Source organism: Agelaius phoeniceus, chromosome 5 (genome assembly GCF_051311805.1).
Source record: "Agelaius phoeniceus isolate bAgePho1 chromosome 5, bAgePho1.hap1, whole genome shotgun sequence".
NCBI lineage: Eukaryota > Metazoa > Chordata > Aves > Passeriformes > Icteridae > Agelaius > Agelaius phoeniceus.
Genome location: NC_135269.1, coordinates 24,799,577 through 24,821,879, shown reverse-complemented (window position 1 = coordinate 24,821,879; position 22,303 = coordinate 24,799,577). Strand labels below are relative to the sequence as shown.

Genomic DNA, 22,303 nt, shown 5'->3' with positions numbered 1-22,303 from the left:
AAGCAGGAGGCTGAGGCCGCTCCTTACCCTGCGGAGCCCCAGCCGAGCGGTGCCGGCCCGGCTGAGCCGGGCCCTGGGGCGGGCGGGGCCCGGGCGGGGCGGTGCGCGCGGCGGCAGCGCCACCTCGCGGCCCCGCGGGAGGGCGCGGCCCGGCCCGGCCGCCATTTGCGGCGCCGCGGCGGCCGTGAGGGGACGGCGGGCGCTCCCTGCCCGCGCCCGCAGACCGTGTCACACCACGGGTCTGCCCTGCAGTACGACTGCCGTCTTAGGACTTGATGAAGCCAGCCTTTCCTTCAGAATGAAGATTTGGAACGGCAGCTTATCCCTGGCTGCAAGCAGCGTGCAGGAGCAGGACACCGGAGCAACCATGGCTTGATGGACTGAGGCAGTATGCGAATTTAGGAGATGAGATTACGTCTTCTCAAATGATGTATTTTACATTTTACACCCTATAAAGTTTTAGGAAAAAATTAGCAATCATCAGGACAAAATGAATGCACCAGCAGACCACGAAGGCTGAAGCAGCAGCTGCCTGGGAGCTCCCCCGCCCTTCTCCAGCACAGGTGGGTTGAGCAGCACCGCGGCCCCGGGCGCAGCCATAGCACCGAGCCCGGGGCAGGGCGGCCCCACCGCCCCCTCACTGCCACCGAGGAACACGCACATGGATCTGGCTCACAGCCTTGCTGCTCCAGCCTTCAGCCGGGGGTGGGGGTGGGTGATGAGCCTGCTCCTGCAAGCTGGAAGCATGTTTCGGGAATAAAGCATACAAGAGCCAGTTTTGATCGTAAAAATTGTGATCAGGCACAGAGAGGTAAGGTACATGAATTCATCTCTTGCAACATCTGGAATACTGCCAGCAACTTTCCACTACACCTCCCAAGCCAGCCTCTTTCACCTCCTCTCCTTTCCTTATGGGAGGAAGGCTAGTCCCATAATTGCTCTTTTGCAATTATTTTCCAGGGACACTCCACCCACTTAAGCACATCATAGCTGTACCATCAGCTTCTGGCTTTACTCTCTTATTGTCAGTTTGTTCTCCATTTCCTCAGAAGCCTAGGACACATTTTCTCAATGGCCATGTCCAGCCAACAACCACAGCCAAGAGCAAGCAAAAGCCCCAAAGCACTTGGCAGCTGCAGCTCTTGCACATTTCTCAACCACAGCATTCCACTGCTGCTTCAGAGTGCTACAGACCCAACTGGAGACAGATCCTTTCTGATCTTCTGGTGTAGCCAGCAGGAGCAAAAATGAGTACCAATGTATCTAAAGTCCCAAGATCAGCAGATCTTCCCAAAACACAACAGGAAAAAGGCTGAGTAAGCAGTTGTCATATTTCAGATCACTAATAGCTGCAACATTTCCCAAAGGGAACTAGTAATATAATGTGCAGAGTTAGTACATTTATAAACTTACTCCCCACCCACCCAAGAGAACATTCAAGCTCCCTGAAAAGAAGGCAGTGTAACAAACATCGGTGCTGCTGCCAGCTGATATCCCAACAGGGAAAAAATGCCAAATATTCTCCACTCTGTTAAGGCCATGTAACACCAGAAGGATACATCCAGCACAGCCTTGCATCCACTCAGTTTCTAGGGCAAATCCTTGCCTTGGCCATGTCAAGTCCTTGGCCTTTGGTATGTAGTATAGGTCAGGCCCCTCCCTCTAAAGAGGAAAGGTTTCTGCTTTCATAAACAAATTGCCTGGGTCACTAATCCTGCCATGGCTCTGGAAGACAGCCAAAGAAAAACAACTCACTGACAGTTTGTTTGTTCCTTGCTACCACCCTCCATCACTAATCATCCAAGATACCTTTTATAAAAGTGAAGATCCAACAAAGATCCTTCCTGCAGTTTATCTAGAGATTATACTGAAGCACCAGTGATCTTGTCTACCTTGAAAGCACGTGTGAGATGCAGTGAATATATAGAAAACGTAAGTTTCTTACCAGGTTGATCTTCAATTACCAGCTTTTGGAAAACAAAAACAAAGAAACCCAACCACCAATGAAAACAACAACAAACCAACCAAATCCTTCAACAAATCAACCGACCAACCAAGGTTTAGTTAAAAAAAACACATAGAAAGGTACAGAGAAAGCTGTCCTCATGGAAAAAACCTTACTTATTCAGAACCTTACTTCTTCCCATGAAAAAAAAGTAAAATTCTGATTACTCTGTGGGTGTTCTCAGCCCCAGTGTAACAAAGCATGGTCCAAGTTGTCTGCAGCTGACTTGTTCTCAGATTTTTCCCCCTACCTGAGAGTTCAACCAAGAGTCATTGCAGGACAAACACAAAACCTTGCAATGCTTTTGAAATCAGTTAATCCAGAAAATAAAAGCAGGGAATTGTATACCTGTTACCAAGCACATTTAACACATGGGAAATGCACAGCAAGAACCTGCTTCCAAAAGGTGATCAGCTGCTTTAGTGTCTACCAACTTCACTGCAAACTGCAGGTGTAATGCTGGCAGTGGAGCTGTACACCACACAGTATGCTGTCTAGAGAACAAAATTACTGGATCTCAGCATAGTGGAATATACATTTTATTTCTTAAAAAGGAAGGGTACTAACAGAATTTAATACAGTCAAAATTTTACATTTTAAACAAAAGCTTTTCTTTTTCTTAAAAACCAGTTACGAGCAGAGAGGTGAGAGGATTTAAACTACTCACAAAATCCAAGCCGAAGACTTTGAGAATCTGTGGTTTATACATTTAAAAAAGTGTAATAAATGGAAATATAAAATAATACCAACTCTGTAATAGTGAAATGCCCTTTCCTCATTAGATTGCTGTTTAAGCACCTTTATTTTCACCCATCAGCTGCCAGGAGTGTTTAGGTTTATGTACAAAATAAGCAGTTTGGGACAGAAGATTCATATATAAATTAAAACCATTTATGGTAATACAGTTTTACCCAGCTGCTTTACAAGCTTTATTATCACTTTCACTTCTATAGAATTTTTCAGTCAGGATGATCTCAAATGCTCTTGATGGACTGCTTCAAAAAGCAGCTACATATACAGGAATTATATAGACAACCTCAAGGAGTAGACATCCAAGAGATTAAACAACTTAACACACAGTAAAACTAAGATCAGATTTGTATCTTATATAAATACTGTGCAGATTTATCATCCATCCCACTGAACGAATGGGACAGATCAGTGTCACATCTGAAGACAAAAAAATACTTTTATCCAAGAGGCAACAGAATTTCAGGCCAAATATAGCAGATAGGAGTTCCCTCAAATTATTCAGTTAAAAACTGTATGTGTCTGAAAAAGCTTAACAAGAACAGAGTTTTCAGAATAACTTGCACATTTGCTTAGCTGTTTCATAGCTATTTTACAGCCTAGAGACACTGAGAGAGGAGGAAAGAAAATAGAAGAAAATAAAAAGAGATGCCGTTGTCTCTGCCCACTACAAAAGATGTGGCTTTGTCATTTATGGAACACTGCAGACACAGCTGCTACCAGAGAAGAGACTGCTCCAGTACAGCATTAAAGACAAAGTTACATGATGGCTGGAGAAAGTGTCATCACAGACTAATTTCTTTACATGAAGGCTGATGGATTAATCTCACCTCCTCCTCAAAACCCAAGCGTTCAGATTTCCTAGCAGACTACTTATGATTCTTACTCCACTGTTTTCTATTTTTTTTTCTTTTTAACACAAGATAGAAAAGGTCATGAAATCTGATGAAAGGTCCAGCTGTGCAGCATCCAGTGAACATGTACTCAGCAAAAGCACAAGTCATTATTCCCTTTCTCTCTCTCTCCACACCACAACAGGAAACCTGTGTCATCTATGTACATAATGGAACTAATAAAGATGTAGACTATCTAAGTCACAAATGAGCTTCAGTAACAGTCACTCACTGTTGCACTGCAACTTGCTGCAGTCTGGCTGAAGGGTGGAGACAGATCTGTTTGAGCCAAAAGAGAGAATAGTTAAAAAAACACACCGAACAAAAACCACCCAGCTTTAGTTTTCCTCAGTCACTGAAGTTTACAAATAATTTAATATTGCTACTTTCCAAATGCTACTCACAAACAAATCAACTGTCCAGCTAACAGGATGGGAAGAGTAGAATTATGAATGTAATCAGTGACTACTGTTAAAGAAAGACTGGAAGAGAATCAGTTCCCTCAAAATCTTAGTTTCTCTGCTTACGTAGCTCATTATTATTTTTAAAACATTTTTTGTTGATAGAAAGCATCACAACTAGACTAGAATTCCACAACATCAATCTTTGTTTTGATTTCTGTAGTTCTCTAGGAAAGAAATAATCCCAAATCAAGCTACATGAAGCATTAACAATATTCAGATATTACAATGGAAGCACTTATTTATTACTTCATAGAACAGATTAGTTTTAAAAGTGTATTTACATGTTCTAAGTTATACAAAATACAGTATTCCAATAATTATGTTAATCACCATATTTCAGACAACTTCACATAAAAGTGCGGAGGATGCATCCATCCCTGATCCTGGCCAGTAGCGAGCAGTCACCACAGTGGGACAGGTGAGAGCTGCTATTGTGCCCCCTGGAGAGAACAAATCCCACCATCCTTCTCACTGAAACAGAGCTGCAGATCTAGGAAAACATTCAGGCAGGTACACGAGCAAGGTTTGTTGAGACCCACAGACCAAAATCACATGCCTTAATTTACTAGACATATGTGAAGTACATTTTAAAGTTTTTTACAGATGTTGTACAGCAAAGGGCTTCTGCTCATGCCTTAGTTAGGAAAATGAAGTAACAAGGGTTTTGGCTATATAACAGGCACCCAGATTACACTTAATATAAGCCCTATAACTACAACTGGACAGTGTGTTAAGGACAAAATTCTGCAGCTGACTGCCTGGGCAGAGCTTCACATTCAATAACAGATCCTGTGAAGTCCACATGGTTCTCTACAGATACAGGGCTCTTCCCATGCAGAAATGACAGCAGAATTGAGGCCTTAAAAGATTGGGGCCTCAGATAGTAGTTTCCTCACGAGACAGCACTGACCAGGTCACATTGGCAGGTCAAGTCCCAGCGCAACAGCACACTTAATTGAAGCAACAGCTATTTTTTCATGCCTTTCTGCAGTAACTCTTCTCCCTATCTGTATATTCCTTTCACTTCTTTCTGGACTGTGGAAGTAGGATCAAGACAAGGAGATTCCCAAGACCTAAATAATTACTTATCTTCAGTATGATGCTAAACTGAGGGGATTCAAATTGGCCTAAAATTGTAAACAGTGAGGAGTCAGTTTTAGCAATTTCACTCAGGTCAGACTCTTGCATTACTCTCCTCTTCCTCTTTCATTCTTTGCTCTCCTTGCCAAGTATCTATGTCTATCTATGTATGTACCTACTCAACGGATTCCTTTTTCCCTGTAGGTGTCTGAACTTCAAGAAGTTTGCATTCCAAAAGTGACTCATGAGGGATAGCAGACTATCAAACTAACAAATTACATCTGTATGCCAATTTGCATTATGATGAGTTAAATCACTGTAATTTCTCAATTAGCATTGTGTTAGCATCTCCACAGATATTTAGTTAAGTTTATTCTTTCTACCATTCTCCCAATCTTCAACTGTGAGTTTATCTATCTTCACCATGTTACAGTGGCAGATATACAGACCAGAGTAATTATCTGAACATCTAGAAAGCCAGTCTGAGTCTTGTAGTGCTGCAAAGGTACAATGCTAGCACTAACAAATGATTTTGCTCTTTATGGATTTAGGTGTAAGTTGCCAAAAATATGAGATTTATGCACTAAGATAAATTTGCATTTCTCATCTTGTGCTTAGCAGCTAAAACTAGAAGGGTGAACAAAAGCCTATCTGGATTTTACAAAGGTCTGAGATACCTTCCTCTCACTAAAAATGAAAGCACCTGATCACAAGGAACAAAGCCCTTTTAAGCTCAGGTGGCTTACAACACTGAAGCAGCAATATTCTCCTCTGTGCAGGTCCATTATTTTTTGCTATCTACAAAAAAAAAATATTACAGCATTCCCAAAGCTGCTGGGCTTCCACTGCACCTCCCAACTTGAAATTGATTTGGTACAATTAGTAGCAGGCCTGCAGATAATGCTGAAAGTGATTTCTAGTTAGAACACCTTGGGCACTCAAACAGCACAGCAAGGAAATGGAGAATTGTCAGAAAAGACGTAAGATGTTACTGCAAAAAGACGCTTAGCAAAAAACCAAACAACCCGAAAACATTTCTCCTCCAACACAAGTTTATAATACACTACTTTTTCACTCTGTCCATGGAGGACCAAAAAAAAGCAGAGTTCAGATTATCTGAATATCAAAACTATCAGGACCAGTTTACCAACACTACACCTGCAATCTGAGATGTATCCACCTGATCCCAGCACAGAATGCTTCAGAGGAAAGCAAAGACACCCGTGACTCCAGCAATAGCTAAAACTTTACAATAACCACATAAGAGTAAAGACTTTTTCCTGTGGGAGTTAATGAGATCTTTTTCACCAGCTTAAGTGGGAGCAGATCTTGGCAACAGGTGAAAGACTAAGCTTTTTGGAATTTTTAGACACAAACCCACTATATGTAGATTAGATCATCATGTATGAAAGCAATACTGTATTAAAAATTGCACATTATTTATTCATAGCTGCTGTCTTCTGTAGAGTAAAACAACACTCGTTGTCCACAAATTTCATCCACAGTTTATATATTTTCAAAGTTAGTACTACGAAATGGCCATGTGGTGTCAATCTTCTTCCTAATGAAAGTACAGTTGTCATGAACTGCTCTCTTTCCTGGCAATCCCTGCAGTGATGCTGAAAGGTGCATATGCCCTTTATTCTCTCCCCTTGGAGATGGTCCCTTTGTGGAATGGGGTAGGTTGGCATCAGGCAAACTTATGGCCTCTACAGAGTATGTTCCAAGGCTAGAGAACTTCAAACCCTAACAGTGTCAGTTCAGCATCTTTTAATATTCAAATTGAGCCAAAAGAGTATTTCTCTTCTTATGATCACTAAGAAAACATACCCAAGTTATCACTTACAGATAGGATTGTCATCCTAGTCAAAGAAACAAAATGATAGAGTGAATCATTCCGAGAGGAGCAGGGAGCTCTGGAGCAATAAACTTAACTCCCTGAGACTGTAAAAAACTGAGAAAGGAGTTCAGCATTACACAGTATTTTCTGTGTGGCTATATCTGCACTCCTTTAAATAGTTACTACCCTCTCATCTATCTTTAAAGATACTGCTTCTTAATAACAACACCACCAAGTTCTCCAGCTACAAAAGTTGAGCTGCCCTCACCCTAAAGTGCGATTTTCCAGTTTTGCAACCCGTAGACACATAAATCACAGATTGTGCAAATCTGCATTGTCCTACAGGGAAGCACAAATGTTTGCTAACAGTCTTCTCTGAAAGAAAGATCTAATGAACATTCACTGTTAGTTTCCACTGTGTAAGCTTTTAGGATAACAGAAATAAAACAATAGAATTGCACATACTAATCTCATTGACTGAATATTTTGCTGCTAAAATGTCATGACATACTGCAAAACCAAATCCTGTATACAATATGTAAGTATTTAAAAGATATTCCTAAGCACAGTAGGATCCAAATGAAGCAACTTCTTTGCCCAGCTATTTAGCTTTTGGCTTTGTGATTTAAACAGGAAGCATGACATTTAAGAACATGCCAGGGCTAACTGAAAATTTAGAAAGTATAAATGAAAAAAGTTGCTACATTTACATGCTGTCATGGTTGTTTGTTTTCTTGCTGGTTTGTTTTTCTTAATCCATGGTTTGGGCCTTTATCACCAAAATAAAGCAAAAACCAGTACAAACCAAAAATATCAGTCCAAATCAGCAGTACTCAATACAGGTAGAGACATATGCTGCCATATCAGCAACATGGAACTAAGATATTTATCTATTTGATAAAAATATCCCAGGATTATCTCAGAGCTTTATAATAATACACTCATAGGTATACTTTGGTAACCAGCAAAAAATTAAAAACACTTTCTTTACTTCAGTACATCGTCCATTAAAAATGATAGGTCAAAAACTACATTTAATATATAAGCTCTGTACAAAGGTTATGCTGTCAAACACAGGTTATGAATCCTCGCTTTTGATATTTTTTTTTTATTAAGCTTACAATATTAGCTGCTGCTTCTCACATTTTTCTCTTTGTATTTCTGCTCTGAAATCAGGGGTAGAATCTCTTGGGTAAACAAAAACTCAAAATAATTGTTCAATATGATAGCACTGAGCTATGCTGGTAACTAGTCATGCCTCATAATTTTGGCACTTGTGCTTCAGAAAGCTTTCAAGGTTGGTTTTTTTTTTTTGAGGTGTATGCTATTCAATAATCTCCAGGCATGAACACACTCCTGTCTTACAAGCTCCATTTTGGCTACAAGCATGGCCCTGTACTCCTTTCCTAGAAAGTAACTACTCTTGCTCTTCCCACACAGATTTAGTTCTCAAGCTCCATTAATGTAAGAGCAGATTCTTGTTATGCTAATGAAATTCTTACAACGGAACTTCCACCTACTTCCTCCATCTTCTAAACACAATAAACATCACCACAATCCATCCAAGCTTTCATCTACCCTCCCACACGAGCACAAGGGTCCTCACTCTTAAGCTGCCCATTGTAACTGTGGGATATCATTGGCTGTTTCACCTTCAGCACCACAGTTGTCCTGCAGTCAAGAGACAGAAAATGGTAATATGGCAACTAATAGTCATTGTTTTCCTGGAGCTAATACTCATTCGGAAGTTTCAGACTGCCAAAAGACTTGGAGATCAGCAGCTCAGAATAGCACCTTTTCCATGACTGCTAAGTTGTTAGCAGAAGAATAGATCCTTTTTCAGCAAGATACCATAAAAGAAAGTGAGCGTCATAAATGAACTAAAGGAAAAGGCAGGTTACAGCAGTGTAGCTGTGGAGCAGGAAAGCCACCGACGTGGGTTATTATTACGTGGGTCATTTGATAGAGGTTTATTACTCCCTGTATGGCACACTGTGGTGCTTTCTGGATCATTTCAGTACATCTGCTGTAATCTTCTGCACTGAAGTCTCACACATTATGGGCTGCTGTCTTCCCGGTGTCTTTAGTTCTGCACTGACAGTACTCCACAATACGCTACACTGTACCAGAAGTGAGCTGCAGTATTAAATAAAATTCATTATACTGCAGGGAAAAGAGTCTTAAAATATAGCAGTTCTTTATATATACAGACACTTTCATTTAAAACTCCCTCTCTTCTTCCACTTGAGTGCCAAAACGAAGAGTCACTATTCACACAGGCTGTCAACAGACTTTGAGACATGAACTTTGAGTGTCTTGACAAAACCCCAGTAGGTAAGCTTATTGTAGTTCATAGTTACAGTGAGAAAGACAGATAAGAAAGCCATATACAGAATTAAGGAGACTTTGCACTTTTCATCATGCCCAGCCCTGGGTAGTCAGATGGGGTACTTGCAGGCAAGGAGGCAGGCAGGGTCATCATCAGTTGTTTGTGTTGGGACACCTCACAGATTTCACTGCTCACTCTGAAGACTGGCGATTCATGTGTGCTTTTTAGTTTCTTTGTTTTTAAAAGTCTTTAAAGTTGCATCACTCGGAATCAGATAAGTCACTTTAAACAAAGCAAAGTGTTTAGTGTGACAATTTATTTATAACATACTTCCCACCATCACCACCACAAACCACCCTGTGAAAGAAAAAACCCCTGCTGAAAGGGTGACAATTTTTAGTATGTTTGAAAGAAATTAGACCAACACTGCATCAAGAGCCACTCTAGTCAAATTAAGAGCATAACAGCGGGGGGTGGGGGGGGAATAGTTCAAAGCATACATTAGGTGTTGTGGATTAGCCTGCTTCTCCACTTCCTTAAGAATTCAACACAAAATTGCTCTAAACTCATAATTTCCACATTATGTTTAAAAGACAAGCTAGTCTTTAGCATAGAAAATAAGCCCTAATGCTTTTGTATTTTCAGATTTCAATAGAGGAACTGCAACTACCCGCAACATCACCATCCCACATTTACTCCTTAATATAAATATTATGCCAGGAAGTATAGCCTAAGAGTTCTGACATGGCCACTCTCTTAAGACAGCTTCTCTTGTTAAGAGGACTTCTAGACATATACTTCTGGTAAAGCTTCTACTTCTTGCAGTTGTAGGTCGTGAAGAAGGTCTCAACGTCACACACAGCGTATTTTTTTCTTTTAACACCATATATTGTTGAAGCAGTGCTTGGTGCTGAGAATGGATTACTTCCCAGAGGGCAAGTCTTGTGTGCTAATTTTCTATCAGGAAACATGCTGGAGATAGAACCAGCAAGTGTGGAGAGACCAGATATACTGCTACACAGGAGACAGTGAGGTAAACTGTTCACGTTTATAGTGGGTGTAGCTTATCCCATAGTGTGTTCACGAGGCAAAGGACCAAAACTCTTTCTCAATCTCTTGCACAACAAGTAAGGTGCAGTAAAATAACAGTGGCTTGTTTACTTCTTTAAAAAAGCCCCTTCTTTCAAAGCATAAGGTGCTGGCCATTTTTTAACAGCTGGGACTCAAGGTTCAGCCTAATGAGCCAGACCTCTTTTTCTAAATCTCCCTTACTTCTCAGTTAAGTGCAACATGCTGCTTTATCAGCAGTTCAAGAAGAAAGACCCCCTAAGGAAAAAAAGGAGGGGTGGTGGTAGAAATACAGTCTAGAACCCACATCAAATTATTTTGTCCACATATGTAAAGCGAGTGATTCACTATTCTCTCTCCTTGGTTTCTGCAAGTTATCCAGGATTAGAACCTATCAAGACATTTAGACAGTATTGTAATCTAAACTGCACTGACTCCATTCTGCATAACATTCATAGATTCACCTTGCAATACTTCTGTTTTTACAAGAGATTGAATGTTTTCCTGTCTTCCTGTCCTAAAGGTTCTCCTATTCCTCCTCAGCAGGAACAGAGTTCTATACAACAGATACTTTCTAGTGCCTCTGAATGGGAGAGGAAACAATTTCATGATGCTGCCCAGCAACATCTACTTATATTCTAAAATTATGTTTTACACTTTTACTGGGAGGGGGAGGTGGAATGGAGAGGAGAAAAGAGCAAGAGTTTGAAAATTAAACATAAAAAAAAAAAAAAAAGAAAGAGAGAGGAGAGTCTCCTAGGCTCTTTCTCCACTTAAAAATGAAGGTTAGAACAGATAGCAAAAGCTCTCTCCAGTCTGGAGGGATCCACATTGATTCCTCCAGACAGGTGAATCTGTTCAATTGTATGACATCAGAAAATGTTCTATCAGTGTTGAAAACAAGGTTCTAAATATGGACACTAAGATTATGGACAACAGAATGATCAGGAAAGGGCCTGAACGAGTTGTGCCAACAGAAACAGGGTTTGTGTTTTGTTGGTTTCTTTCTAGTGTAGATGCAAAATGGCAAAGCCTCCATAAACTTTATTTCTGGGAGTCTCTACAGAAGGCAGAGAAGTCTAAGAGGCTAAAACAAAGAGCCCTAACAAGGAAAAGGGTGTGCTTACAAGGGTCCGTATCTGGTCTCGTATTTAGAAACAATGTTCTTGCATCGTCCCACTTCCTTGCGCAGCTCTGCCACCTCCGTCCTCAGGGCTGTGTTTTCTTTCTCAAGAAAGGCCGCCCGAATTGTGATCTGATTCTCCTTTAACCGCCGGGCATCACGGGAACGCTTTGCTGCCACATTGTTCTTCTTTCGCCTTGTCCAGTATTTTTCATCCTGTATTAAAAAAAAGATTCCAAACTGACAAGTGTTTTGGAGACACCTCTTTATTGTATAACGATATTCACACTGACTGCTCTATTGAGGAATCTCCTCCATAGGTTTGCAGGGCTTGGACATCAAAATGGAGACCACACAGTACTGTAAGATTTCATCTTTACACAAGTCTTCTTTTAGCATTAACCAAGTGGTTTGCTAGAACTAAAGAGATTTAGAGACTTGGGTATTAAGAAGCTGTCCAACTGAAATGCTTCCTTTACTTAGTTTCAATTCAGGAGTGAACTTTTACATAAAACCACCTGTTCTATTGTGTCTAATCTGTCCAGATTAGACACAATACTGGGCAAATATAGACAATGGCCTTCAAAAGTGCAGGTGATGAGGATTTGACTTGATAGCTCTTCTAATTTCTGTGTATAGCATGATCAGTTGCTCCTTGCCAGTAATTAGCTCATGATACCAAAACCTGAAAACCAGCAAGCACAGCAGCTGGCTTGCCAACTCTATTCTTGGCAGTGCTTCTGACCAATCATGTAGGTAAACTGCATTAGCTCTGTATGTCAAAGTGTTTGGACAAAGAGTCAGAAATTTTTATCAAAGCCTAGAAGAGTTTGCAGCAATAAATCTGTTACCTTTTGCTCATCTGGGACAAAAACCTTCTTGGCTTTTTTAATCATAGGTTGTGGTTTCAGGTCCTCTTCAGTAAACTTGTGTTTACGAGGATTGAAGAGCTCACCGCCAGGCACACTGGACAGCACTAAATCAGCAGGGTCAGGGTTGAAATTCACCTCAACTTCTACGCAGTCAGGATCAATGGGGCTGGGAGTATTTCTCTCATTTTGTGGTGGGGACTCTGGCAACAAGAGGAGAAATTACAATATATTCAGCTGGATGAAGAGAATCAACAAAGAAGCCAACTTTATTGCCCAGTGGTGAGAAATATCTCATCGAATTAGTTGGTGTTTCCCTGAGGTGTGGTGGGTGCTGTACTGCTGCTGGTACAGAGAAAGAGTTCACAGTCCAGTCTGTAATACAACTCTAGAAGCATATGCCAGAATAACAGACATGAGTAGACAGATGCAGGACAGGAGTTAATACTTCCTTGGCAAAAATGACATGCTTTGCACACACAAAAAGCACCTTCAGTGGCAGTAAGAAGGGAGAAACTTGTATCAGCCTGAGTGTTGTGCCATACAAATCCTTACAGAAACAAGCCTGCCCAAAGACCCCAGTCCCTGGGACCTTCAAAGGTCAGACAAGTAGATTTCCAAACAACTGACTAAATAAAGGAGACTTTGCTACAAATGCAACAGTATTCTTCTTCTTTTCCACATGGAAATAAACGTCCCAACAGAGAAGTCTGACACTGGTAGTGTTCATATGAGCTTTATCATATTAATCTATTGTTTACAAAACTTCATATACATGAGTTGCAAAACTGCATGTCACTGCCATGTGCAGTAGTGATCAATAAATAAGTTTTGCATATATCACCTAGAAAAAAAGCCACACCCTGTAATTTATGGAAGGAATTCCATGTTATCTTTCCCACAGATTCACAAAAGAGGTCCAGAGCAAAATGCTTTCTTTAAGCTTGCTCATGAAATAGTACTGTGATGGCTATCATGTTTAAACTCCAAATCTAGGGCAAACTGAGCAGCTGAATTCTTTAATAGAGAAGATCTCCACAGTACAAATGAAGTTTCCTAGTACCATTTAAGCACAGTTTTGTTTGTTGTTCCTCCATTCCCACTTCAAAGCACCAGAGAACATCAAACTGCATCATTAAAACACCTTTTCCAAGTGTCTGTTTTCACATTTCCCAGGCTACCACAATAACGATTGCTTCATTGTTTTTCTATTTAACATTGTTATTTGAGGTACATTAAGTTCACATAAGTTCACCCAAGCAGCCAAAGGTAGTAAAAATGACTTATGACAAGCTATCAAATCTGTTGTAAAATTACCTGAGAAAGTAAGAAGCTGGACAAGTTGAGAAAATACTATATTAGCAATACCAGAAAGCAAATACTTTATGTTGCTATTTCAGCTCTTATAATTTCAAAAGCAAAACAGACAGCACACCGATAGACAGACTGCACATTGATAGACACTCATTCTTTATAGGATGGAAAGAGAGAAAGAAAAGGAGAGGCAGCATCTTCATGAACTGACACATGAACTACAGCTCTACATTGAGCATGTTTAACTGTTTAACTTGCCACAGCAAACACTGACAGGTTAGCATATCTCTTCTTTGATCTACAGAGACACCTTTTAATATGAGAACAACAGAAATCCCTCAGAGCCCCATATTATTCCATGTACCTGTGCTGGAGGCTGCTTCAGATTGCTGGTAAACTGCAGTGGAAGAGGATGATGCAGGAGAACCAGTGGAAGCACCGGCAGATTCCTTCCCTTCCAGCTCAGCCACAGGCAAGAGTGGATTCTGGTTCAAATCCAGGTGAGTAGGGCTGGAAGGAATTCCATTCTCCAGCAGGAACTCATCCAGATCCATGTACTCCAGGTGGAAAGACTCGCCATCATAAGGAATAGTTTTGTCCCAAATGGGTGGCATGAGGGAAGCTGAGACTGCCATAGTGCTGGCAGCTGCTGCCTCATCTTCTTCAAGCTTTATTTTCTCCTTCTCTTTATCTGAAAAATACAAGTAGGTCACTGTGCAAGCTGAAACACAGGAGAGACTCAAGGTTTAAGAGTCGAACAAAATCCCCATGAAAGGAAATTCAGCTCATGGCTCTGCCTCATGACATGATCTGGAAAACCAGATGTTGAAAAGGAACATTTCTGTATGGAAGGCTCTAACCCCCTGTGATGGCTGGACCCCAGGCAGCTGAGCAGCTCTGCAGAGCAGCATCTTTGCTGACAACTTACCAAGGTGCATGGAGCTTATTAACCAGTCACTGCAACACAGCCTGGGTTTCACATACCCATCTCAGAAGACAACAAAAGCGAGTGTCCCTAAGCAGGATTACATGGGAAACCATTAAGAAAATTCTGAGGAGGCAGAGTAGCTTATTCTATGCACAAAGAAGGAAGGTGCAGAACAATAATTTAAATACAAATGGGAGAGGAACATGGGTTTTCAGATTACATTTGAAAATCAGTCAAAAGGTCCATAGGACACCAGAGACCTGGATGCTTATTGTTCAGCATTTTAGAAGCATTTCTCTCTGAAATGACTCAGCATGTCCACAGAAAGCAATAGCTCCAAGTGCTGCTCACTATAGATAGCTCAGAGTACCTACATACAATTTTCACTCTTTGGGGAGATGTCTAATAAGGCACACTCCCACATCACACCCCCAAGTCACAAGAGACTGATGAGTTTTTCTCCATTTACTGTGCTACAGTGCACATATTACAGAAAAATGGCTGTTTCTATGTTCCCCATAGCTACTGAATCTTAACAATTGTCTGGGACAGAATCCAAGCAGAAAACTCAAGTTATGGAATAATTACATAATTTAAGAGATAAAAATAAGCTGGCAGAAAAAAAATTAAAAATCCAAGTCATTTTCCTGATCCAGTTCTCCATGCAGCCATGCAGTTCTATCAGCAGTGAAGGAGGCATTCCAGAAACAGTGCTAGTACTGCCAGCACTGAGCCAGCACTGCTGTCAAAAGGAAGGAACAGTCACCAGTTGTACCCTCATCACCTGCAAACTGGGCATTACCATGGAAGCCAACAAATACTCTGTTCAATAGAACAAGGACTCCAAGGACATACACTGGACCAAGTTTAGATCTCCAGTATTAAGAGAGATTAGCCCAATAAAATGCACCAATCTTTGGCATTAGGGTTTTACAGACTGGCTACAACATGCAAAAGGAGCATTTTTCTTTATCGGGGGTGGAAGTGGGGGTGAAACTCGGCTCTAAATCAGAAAAGCCTATTTATATAAAACCTATTCTGATAAAAGTGGCATTCCTTCCGCTGTTGCCTTAGCTGGTGTGGATCTGTGGCTGAAAGAGCTTTTTATGGCTTAAAGAACAGTGCTGCCATACAAAGTAAATTATCTACCGTATTCTGAATATTTTATACAAAAGAAGATACTGATTTTAAACCAAGGAGTTGAGAAAGTATTCACCAGCCACCAGCTTGGGATCAAGAGCAAGTACCTAAAGGATACATTGAATTCAGACCAGTGGCTCCTGGACCTAAGCTTTGGTAATATCACCTTGTAGCTTTTGGCCTTCTCCTTGCCACTTCACACTACTCCCTCCAAATCACCATCTTCCAGCTCTTGTTCCTGCTATAAACTCCTTTTCATGGGGAGTTTTGCAGCTTTCCTACCCTTTGCTTGGACAAAGCAAACATCCAGATTAACAGTAATGGTGTAAATAACCAGAATGCTTCTAAACAGCTCCTACTTGAAGCCAGTGAAGAAACAGCATCTACTCCATATATAAGGAGAACTTCCCTTACTACTGGAGCACACCCCACCAAATTGGAACCAACATTTCACCTGTGAATAGAGATTGTGTACTCCCCAACACTTCATAGTGCCCAGCACAAGCAAACCCAGATTTGCACTGGACATTGTGGATGATATCCTAGTAAAGGTAGTACCAAAACAAATCCACACTAATTAATTATTTGTAAATAACTATTTTTAATTAGCATGATTAAAAAACTTGTGCAATTTCAAGTCAAAATGTCAACTAAAAGGAAAAAAATTTCTTAACTCTGGAAAACAACAGTACACCATTATAAGTTAAGCCAGTTTTAATAGTGCTTTTGTTTTGCAACATCTAATAGGACACTTCCAAGAGAGGAAAAAAATATTAACTGATTGTTAGACTGGACATAAGGCATAAAAATATTTTTCAGAAGGCAGAAGCTAAAAAGACTACACTACTTGGATATGTGGCTCTTGTCAGATCTTTTAATGCCTTTTGGACGTGCATGATCACCCTGCTGTCCTGCAGTAACCTGGAAAAACTGTGGTTCCTCCAATTTCCTCTTGTGATTGTCCCTGGCTCACACCACATTAGATCCTTCCTCCACGAGAGAAAAGCATCTGAAATTTTTTGTCCTTTTGCTACAAGTTGACAACTCAGCAAGCACTGGGCCCCCAGTGCTGTCTTTGTTTAGCTATGCTGTCTCTCTCTCCTCCCTCACTTCTAACAGTATCTGAAATAAAACAGCAGAAATTAACACACATTGGGAGCTCATCTGTTTCAAAGATGATACATAACATGGTAAAACCTTTGTATGATCATTTTTGCATTGATGTTTTCCCACGGGTTTCTTTCTACTAATTTAATCTTTATTTCTGCCACACAACATCCTGCTTGGGTGCACAACATCTAATGAAACACTAATTAACTTCTTACATCTTGAGGGAGAAGTTTCTGCCTACCTCAGCACAGGGACCTGAAAGATTAATTCTCTTAAGATATTTATAGTGTAAACAGGTATTACCTGACAGCAGGGCTGCAGTATCCTAAGAGGCTCCATTTGCAGTGATTCAAGGTCACCCTGATAAATCTGGACTGTACTTCTGCTGATGATGGCTCACGTCTGATTTAGCCCCCTCATTCTGCTACTGTGACCTATTAACTGGGCTCTACATTTGCTGTCAACAGTGAGGACACCAGTTTATGCTCAGTGACTTAAGTGGACCGTTCCAGTTACTGAACTGTTGGAAATACTGCTGTTTTAACCATAAGTAGCAGCATGAAAAGAGCTTTATTCCCTGTCCTGGCTTTTCCTCAAAACCAAAAAACCAACTAAACCAAAAACCAACCAAAAGATTTTGGCCACCATGCTGTCATGAGCTAGCCCAGCCACAAAAGAACAAATACTTATTTGACAAACTTCCTCTTGTTCACCAAAAAAATATTGTGAAATTATACTGAAACCACTACACACACACATATATATATATATATATCTGTATGTATGTATGGGCTGATTGCTCCATAAATCTTTAGTCCCACTTGTGAGGATGGAACAAGGCAGGTTGCAGGGCTCCCTATCCCTAATGCCCATTACTGTGATGTTTGCTGAGGCATTTCTCCTGCCACAGCAGCATGCAACTGGTGATTAAGGCATCCTTTGGAGAGTATGCAGCAGCTCCTTACTAATGGAAGAGACCTACACTTCTGCTCCAGAATAATAATTGCCTTCCCTTAACCCACGGGACTTTTCCTTTTTTTATAGAAATAGAATTATTTTTATTTATTTAATCCCTCCAACTCCCAGCAAGACTGGTGAGCTGTACCTAGTCTATGGCAGGGTATTCAAGGGGATGGCATTCTGCTGGAACTGGCTGACCTCCCTCCTCTGCTGCTCAGGAGGATTAGAAAGCTGCTTGCTTTGAGTGGGTAGTCAAATTACCCACAGCAGTTGGAAAACCCACAGGTAGCTTGCAGAGACTACAAATGGACAGACACTGCAGCTAGCTGATACAATTCCTTACAGAGTAAGACAGAAAACTGTGTTTTTTGTCAATAGGTATTCCAGACAAAAGCACAGGGTCTTTTCTCAGAAAGTTTGCTGAAAGTGCACCACTGGATTAAGTGAATGAGTAATTTTTTAACATTTTGAGTGTATCACAATTAAAAGAACAGAAAATAATCAAGGACCCTCTGAAGTCAATTGAGTCACAGGTCTATTGACAAACCTTTTGTAAACCAGGAGTAACTACCTGCTGACAATGAAGGCATTCTTTCTTTTGTCTTGAATATGCAAACAAGTATCAGAGACCAAAATAAACACAGAGCAACAAGTTCCACAAAGTGTGAAGTGAAACAGAACAAAGTGAACTAAGGAAATCTATGGAGAAATTTTAAGAACAAGAACAACCTGAACTTTATCACACCATGAATGGAGAGGGATAATCAAGATGAAATGGACTCACTAGCAAGCTTCAGCTGAGCACCCTCACGAGCTGGAATGGGGTCATCTAGTAATCAATCTAGCATCAAATGTTTCTAATTTTAGAAAAATGCACTACCTCACAATCATATTAATTTCAGATTTTTACATCTCCATAGGCCACATCACATGATTCTGAACACAAAAATCAGCCCCAAGACAAAGTCACTAAATCCCTATCAGCAACCATACTGAAATTGCTACTGCTGGCACTAATGTCTTTAAAAAGGACTGGGTGCAGAAATATCTTAAGAAATCCCATTATTTTGCAGATTCAAGATTCTGTGTGCTGCAGCATCCTGCACCATAGCAACATAACTAAAACCTTTATCACAAGCTGACTTTTTTTTAGCAGAAAGGAGAAAAAGATAGTCTCCAGAATCACAAAATGGATTTACAGGGTATTGTGCAATATTAGACATGCAAGGTAGATAGGATCCTCACTGGCAACAATCTAGACAACCTTGCTTATGCCGTGGTTTACCCTGGATGTTGTCTACTGTACCAAAAAATTATTTTTAACCTCAAAATTCACAGGTGTAAGGACTTCTTTTATTATACGCTAGAACAGCAGTGCAGATAATCCTGAGCTTTCCTCGAAATAAAATTGATACTCAGAAAGGCAAAAATACTGCCAGATGAGAAGGGGAAAAAAAAAAAAGAAAAGAAAAGAAAAGCCAAGAAAAAAGAAAGTGTGCCATGAGCACCGAAGACTACAAGCACTAGCACTGTTATTGACACAGCTGCTGTCCACATCAGCAGTGGCAGAGAGGCAGCTCCAGCCCATGCAGGATTGCATGTGCAGGCAGTCACTCATACCCTTATGGATTATCACCGAACCTAATCTGAGAGGATCCACTGTTTACTCGTGTATCGGGCAACTTCCCAGCAATTAAGGTCAAGCAAGCCTGGAAACCTTCTCACTGCTGCTCCCGGCTACGCGTCTACAGGCGGGGGAGGCTGCAGAGAGCCGAGGGACTAAAACCAGCGTGGCGCGTCTCGGCTCCTGCCCACCCCTCGCTCCCGCAGCGCTCGGTTCTGCCCAGCGCAGGCACCTACACGCTCCGGAGAGGGCGATCCCCGGAGGCGGGGAGCGATCCCGTGCTGCCGGCTCTTGGCTCGGCCGGCCAGAGGGCGGAGGGAGGGAGGGACGGGGCGGAGGGAGAGGGCCGGGGCGTGCGGCCTCTCCCGCGGGTGCTCCCCCCGCGGCCAGTCCCGCCGTGACCCGGCGGGTCCCGCCCTCCGAGCCACGGGGCGGGAAGGGGGCGGTGGGGGCGGATAACTGGGGGGCGCCGCGCGCTCCCGCTGCCCCCGCGCGCGCCCCCGCGCTCACCCAGGCGCGCCTCCCGCGGCGGGTTCTCCATCAGCTTCTTCAGCACCAGCGGGAACGCGCCCGCCAGGCCCCGCCGCTCCTGCTGCGCGGCGGCCCCCGCGCTCCCTCCGGCCGCAGTGGGCTCTGGTCCTCCCGCCGCCGCCGCCGCCTCCTGGTGCGCGGCGCGGCCGGGCATACTCCCCGCGGGCGGGCGGGCTGTCAGCGGTCACCGGCGGCGCGGGGCTGCGGCGGCTCCCCGGGACCCGGCGGCAGCAGCGGCGAAGCGCGGAGCGAACGGCGCAGGCGCGGCCAGCTGACGCCCGGCGCGTGCTTCAGTATTCATGAGCTCTGGGGCACCGCCCCGGCCCGGCCTCTCCGCGCCCCGGGATTGGCCCGTGCCCCCCGAGGGGGTGTGGCCCCGCGCGGATAGGCCCCGCCTTCCCCGCCCTGCCCTCCCCGCGGCCGGCGCGGGCACGCGCCCCCCGCCCGCCAGGGCACGTGCAGGGGCGGGGCCTCAACGGAGCTCATTAGCATTCGGAGCCCCGCCCTCTCCCGCTCCTCCCGCGGGCGCTGCGTCACCGTCAGGAGGGCGGAGGAGGCGGGGGGAGGCCGCGCACCCCCTGCGCCTCCGCGCGCCCGGCGGTGCCTGAGGGGGCCGCGGCCGAGCGGGCGTCCGTGAGAGCCGTCCCGGCAGCGCGACGGCTGCGAACCCCCTCCCCGCCCTGTCCCGGTGCCAGCGCTCCAGCCCGCCCTTGCGTATCCTCCTTTAGGGTCCTAAAATCACCTTTCGCGCGTGCCCTGGATTTAATCTCCCTCCGTCCCACACGATGCCCGCAGCGGCGTGCCCTACATAACATGGGCAGGGAGAGGGACTTCACTGCAGTGTTGGCATGGGCGGGCTGCTGGGGGAAGGGAGGAGAGGCCGCCTTTCCAAATTGTCATGATCACAAGAAATTCTTGTGATTCTCCAAGCGGCTCCCTTGCTTTAGCAGCAAGGATGCCGTGCTAGGATTTAAGCTGCTGAACACAAGAAGGGAGCAAATATTGCCAATTTCGTTCCCGAGAGCTCAGGTGGATACTGAGGAGCCTCTCCCACAAATGAATAAATTCGCAGAAATGTCATGCTGCAGCCACAGGCTTCTCCTGTCAGCAGCGGCTGCTCTTCCCTCGGCAGGATGGGCTGCAGCGAAGCTACGGGAAAGGGAGGGATCGGCCCTTCTGCATCCAACACAGCCGCGAGAGCAGAGGCATTCCTATCCGTGCCAGCAGAAATAAAAGACATCTTCGTCTCAGGTAGGCACTTGGGCATCTGCTTGGTTGAACTTCCCTGCCACAAACCTCAGACATTTAATTTAATTGGCAAAGCACGATTTTACCTGACCCTTACTAATAAACCCTGATGGTCTTTGTGACCAAAAAAAAAAAAAACAAAACCAAAATCAGGTCTAAACTGTTCTGCACATGCCCCAGGAAAAGGAATGGAATGTGAAGTCACACAGGGTAGGTGTTTTTCTCCAATGTCTTACTGCAATGAGGACCAGAGGCCATCTCCACCCAACCTGGGCAGATGTGGAGCTGCCCTACCCAGCAGCTACTTCTCTTGCGTGGGCTGGGAGGCCCAATCTGCTCCCTCCTTCACAGGGAACGGGCGGGACTCCCGATGCAACTCCTGCACACATGCTGCCCAACGGGAAGCTTGGAAAAGGCCACCCTGTTAGTATAGGCTGCAACGGCGCAGGTTAATGCATCATTTATCAAGGCTGATAAATCCAGTTGCAAGAAGCAGGCAGAGCAGGTCATGCTCCGCTGCCCAGTGTGCTCCATGGACTCCCTCCGCCTTGCCAAGCTCAGCTGGCAGGAAGAAAAGGCACATGTGTGAAAGGGAGATGCCACTTCACAGAGGGTAATGAGACACAGATGTCAGACCACACACGACAGAGGCAGCACACGCAGTTTGGCAAGGGGCAGCAAGCCCACAGTGGTGCTTTTGTCTAGGAAACAGCTACTGATAGGTGATAGAGAACACAACCCAGTGAGGTCACAAAGGAGCAGCTTTTAGGCAAGTAGACGCAGCCAAAGTGGGGCAGGCTGCAGGCTTCCCATTCAGTTGTGGCTCTCATGGTCACTTTGTTCCATTGTTGTCAATGCTGGTGGCCCCCAAGGATGATGCTGTGCCTCAGTAGTGTACAACACTCCTTCAAGGAACAGGGTCTGTGCACATCACCCCTGCAGAGCTCAATGGCAGTTGCTTTGCTGGGTAATGTCTGTATGAAAGGAGGTTATTAAAACCACTCAGCAGCTTTTACTCCAGGGCTTT

At 43.5% G+C, this 22,303-nt stretch overlaps 1 protein-coding gene and 1 long non-coding RNA gene across 6 annotated transcripts in view; one reads left to right on the top strand and one right to left on the bottom strand.

Annotated features, from left to right (window-relative positions):
- Window positions 1-2,528: 2,528 nt before the first annotated feature.
- Window positions 2,529-22,303, bottom strand: part of TEF (TEF transcription factor, PAR bZIP family member) — a 22,490-nt gene continuing 2,715 nt past the window's right edge. The window contains exons 1-5 of one of the 4 annotated variants that reach the window (XM_054630790.2): window positions 20,008-20,303; window positions 14,100-14,426; window positions 12,404-12,624; window positions 11,557-11,768; window positions 2,529-9,643 (exon numbers count right to left, since the gene is read on the bottom strand). In XM_054630790.2, the coding sequence (XP_054486765.1) occupies window positions 9,622-9,643; window positions 11,557-11,768; window positions 12,404-12,624; window positions 14,100-14,426; window positions 20,008-20,182 (957 nt within the window). In that variant the 5' untranslated portion in view covers window positions 20,183-20,303 and the 3' untranslated portion in view covers window positions 2,529-9,621. Of the gene's footprint in view, window positions 11,769-12,403; window positions 12,625-14,099; window positions 14,427-20,007; window positions 20,304-22,303 lie in introns of those variants that run through there. The other 3 variants (XM_077178630.1, XM_054630791.2, XM_077178631.1) reach the window with 3 other exon arrangements.
- Window positions 20,637-22,303, top strand: part of LOC129119075 (uncharacterized) — an 18,441-nt gene continuing 16,774 nt past the window's right edge. For both annotated transcript variants that reach the window (XR_013182350.1, XR_008534069.2), the window contains exon 1: window positions 20,637-21,279. This is a non-coding gene — a long non-coding RNA (uncharacterized LOC129119075). The remainder of the gene's footprint in view (window positions 21,280-22,303) is intronic.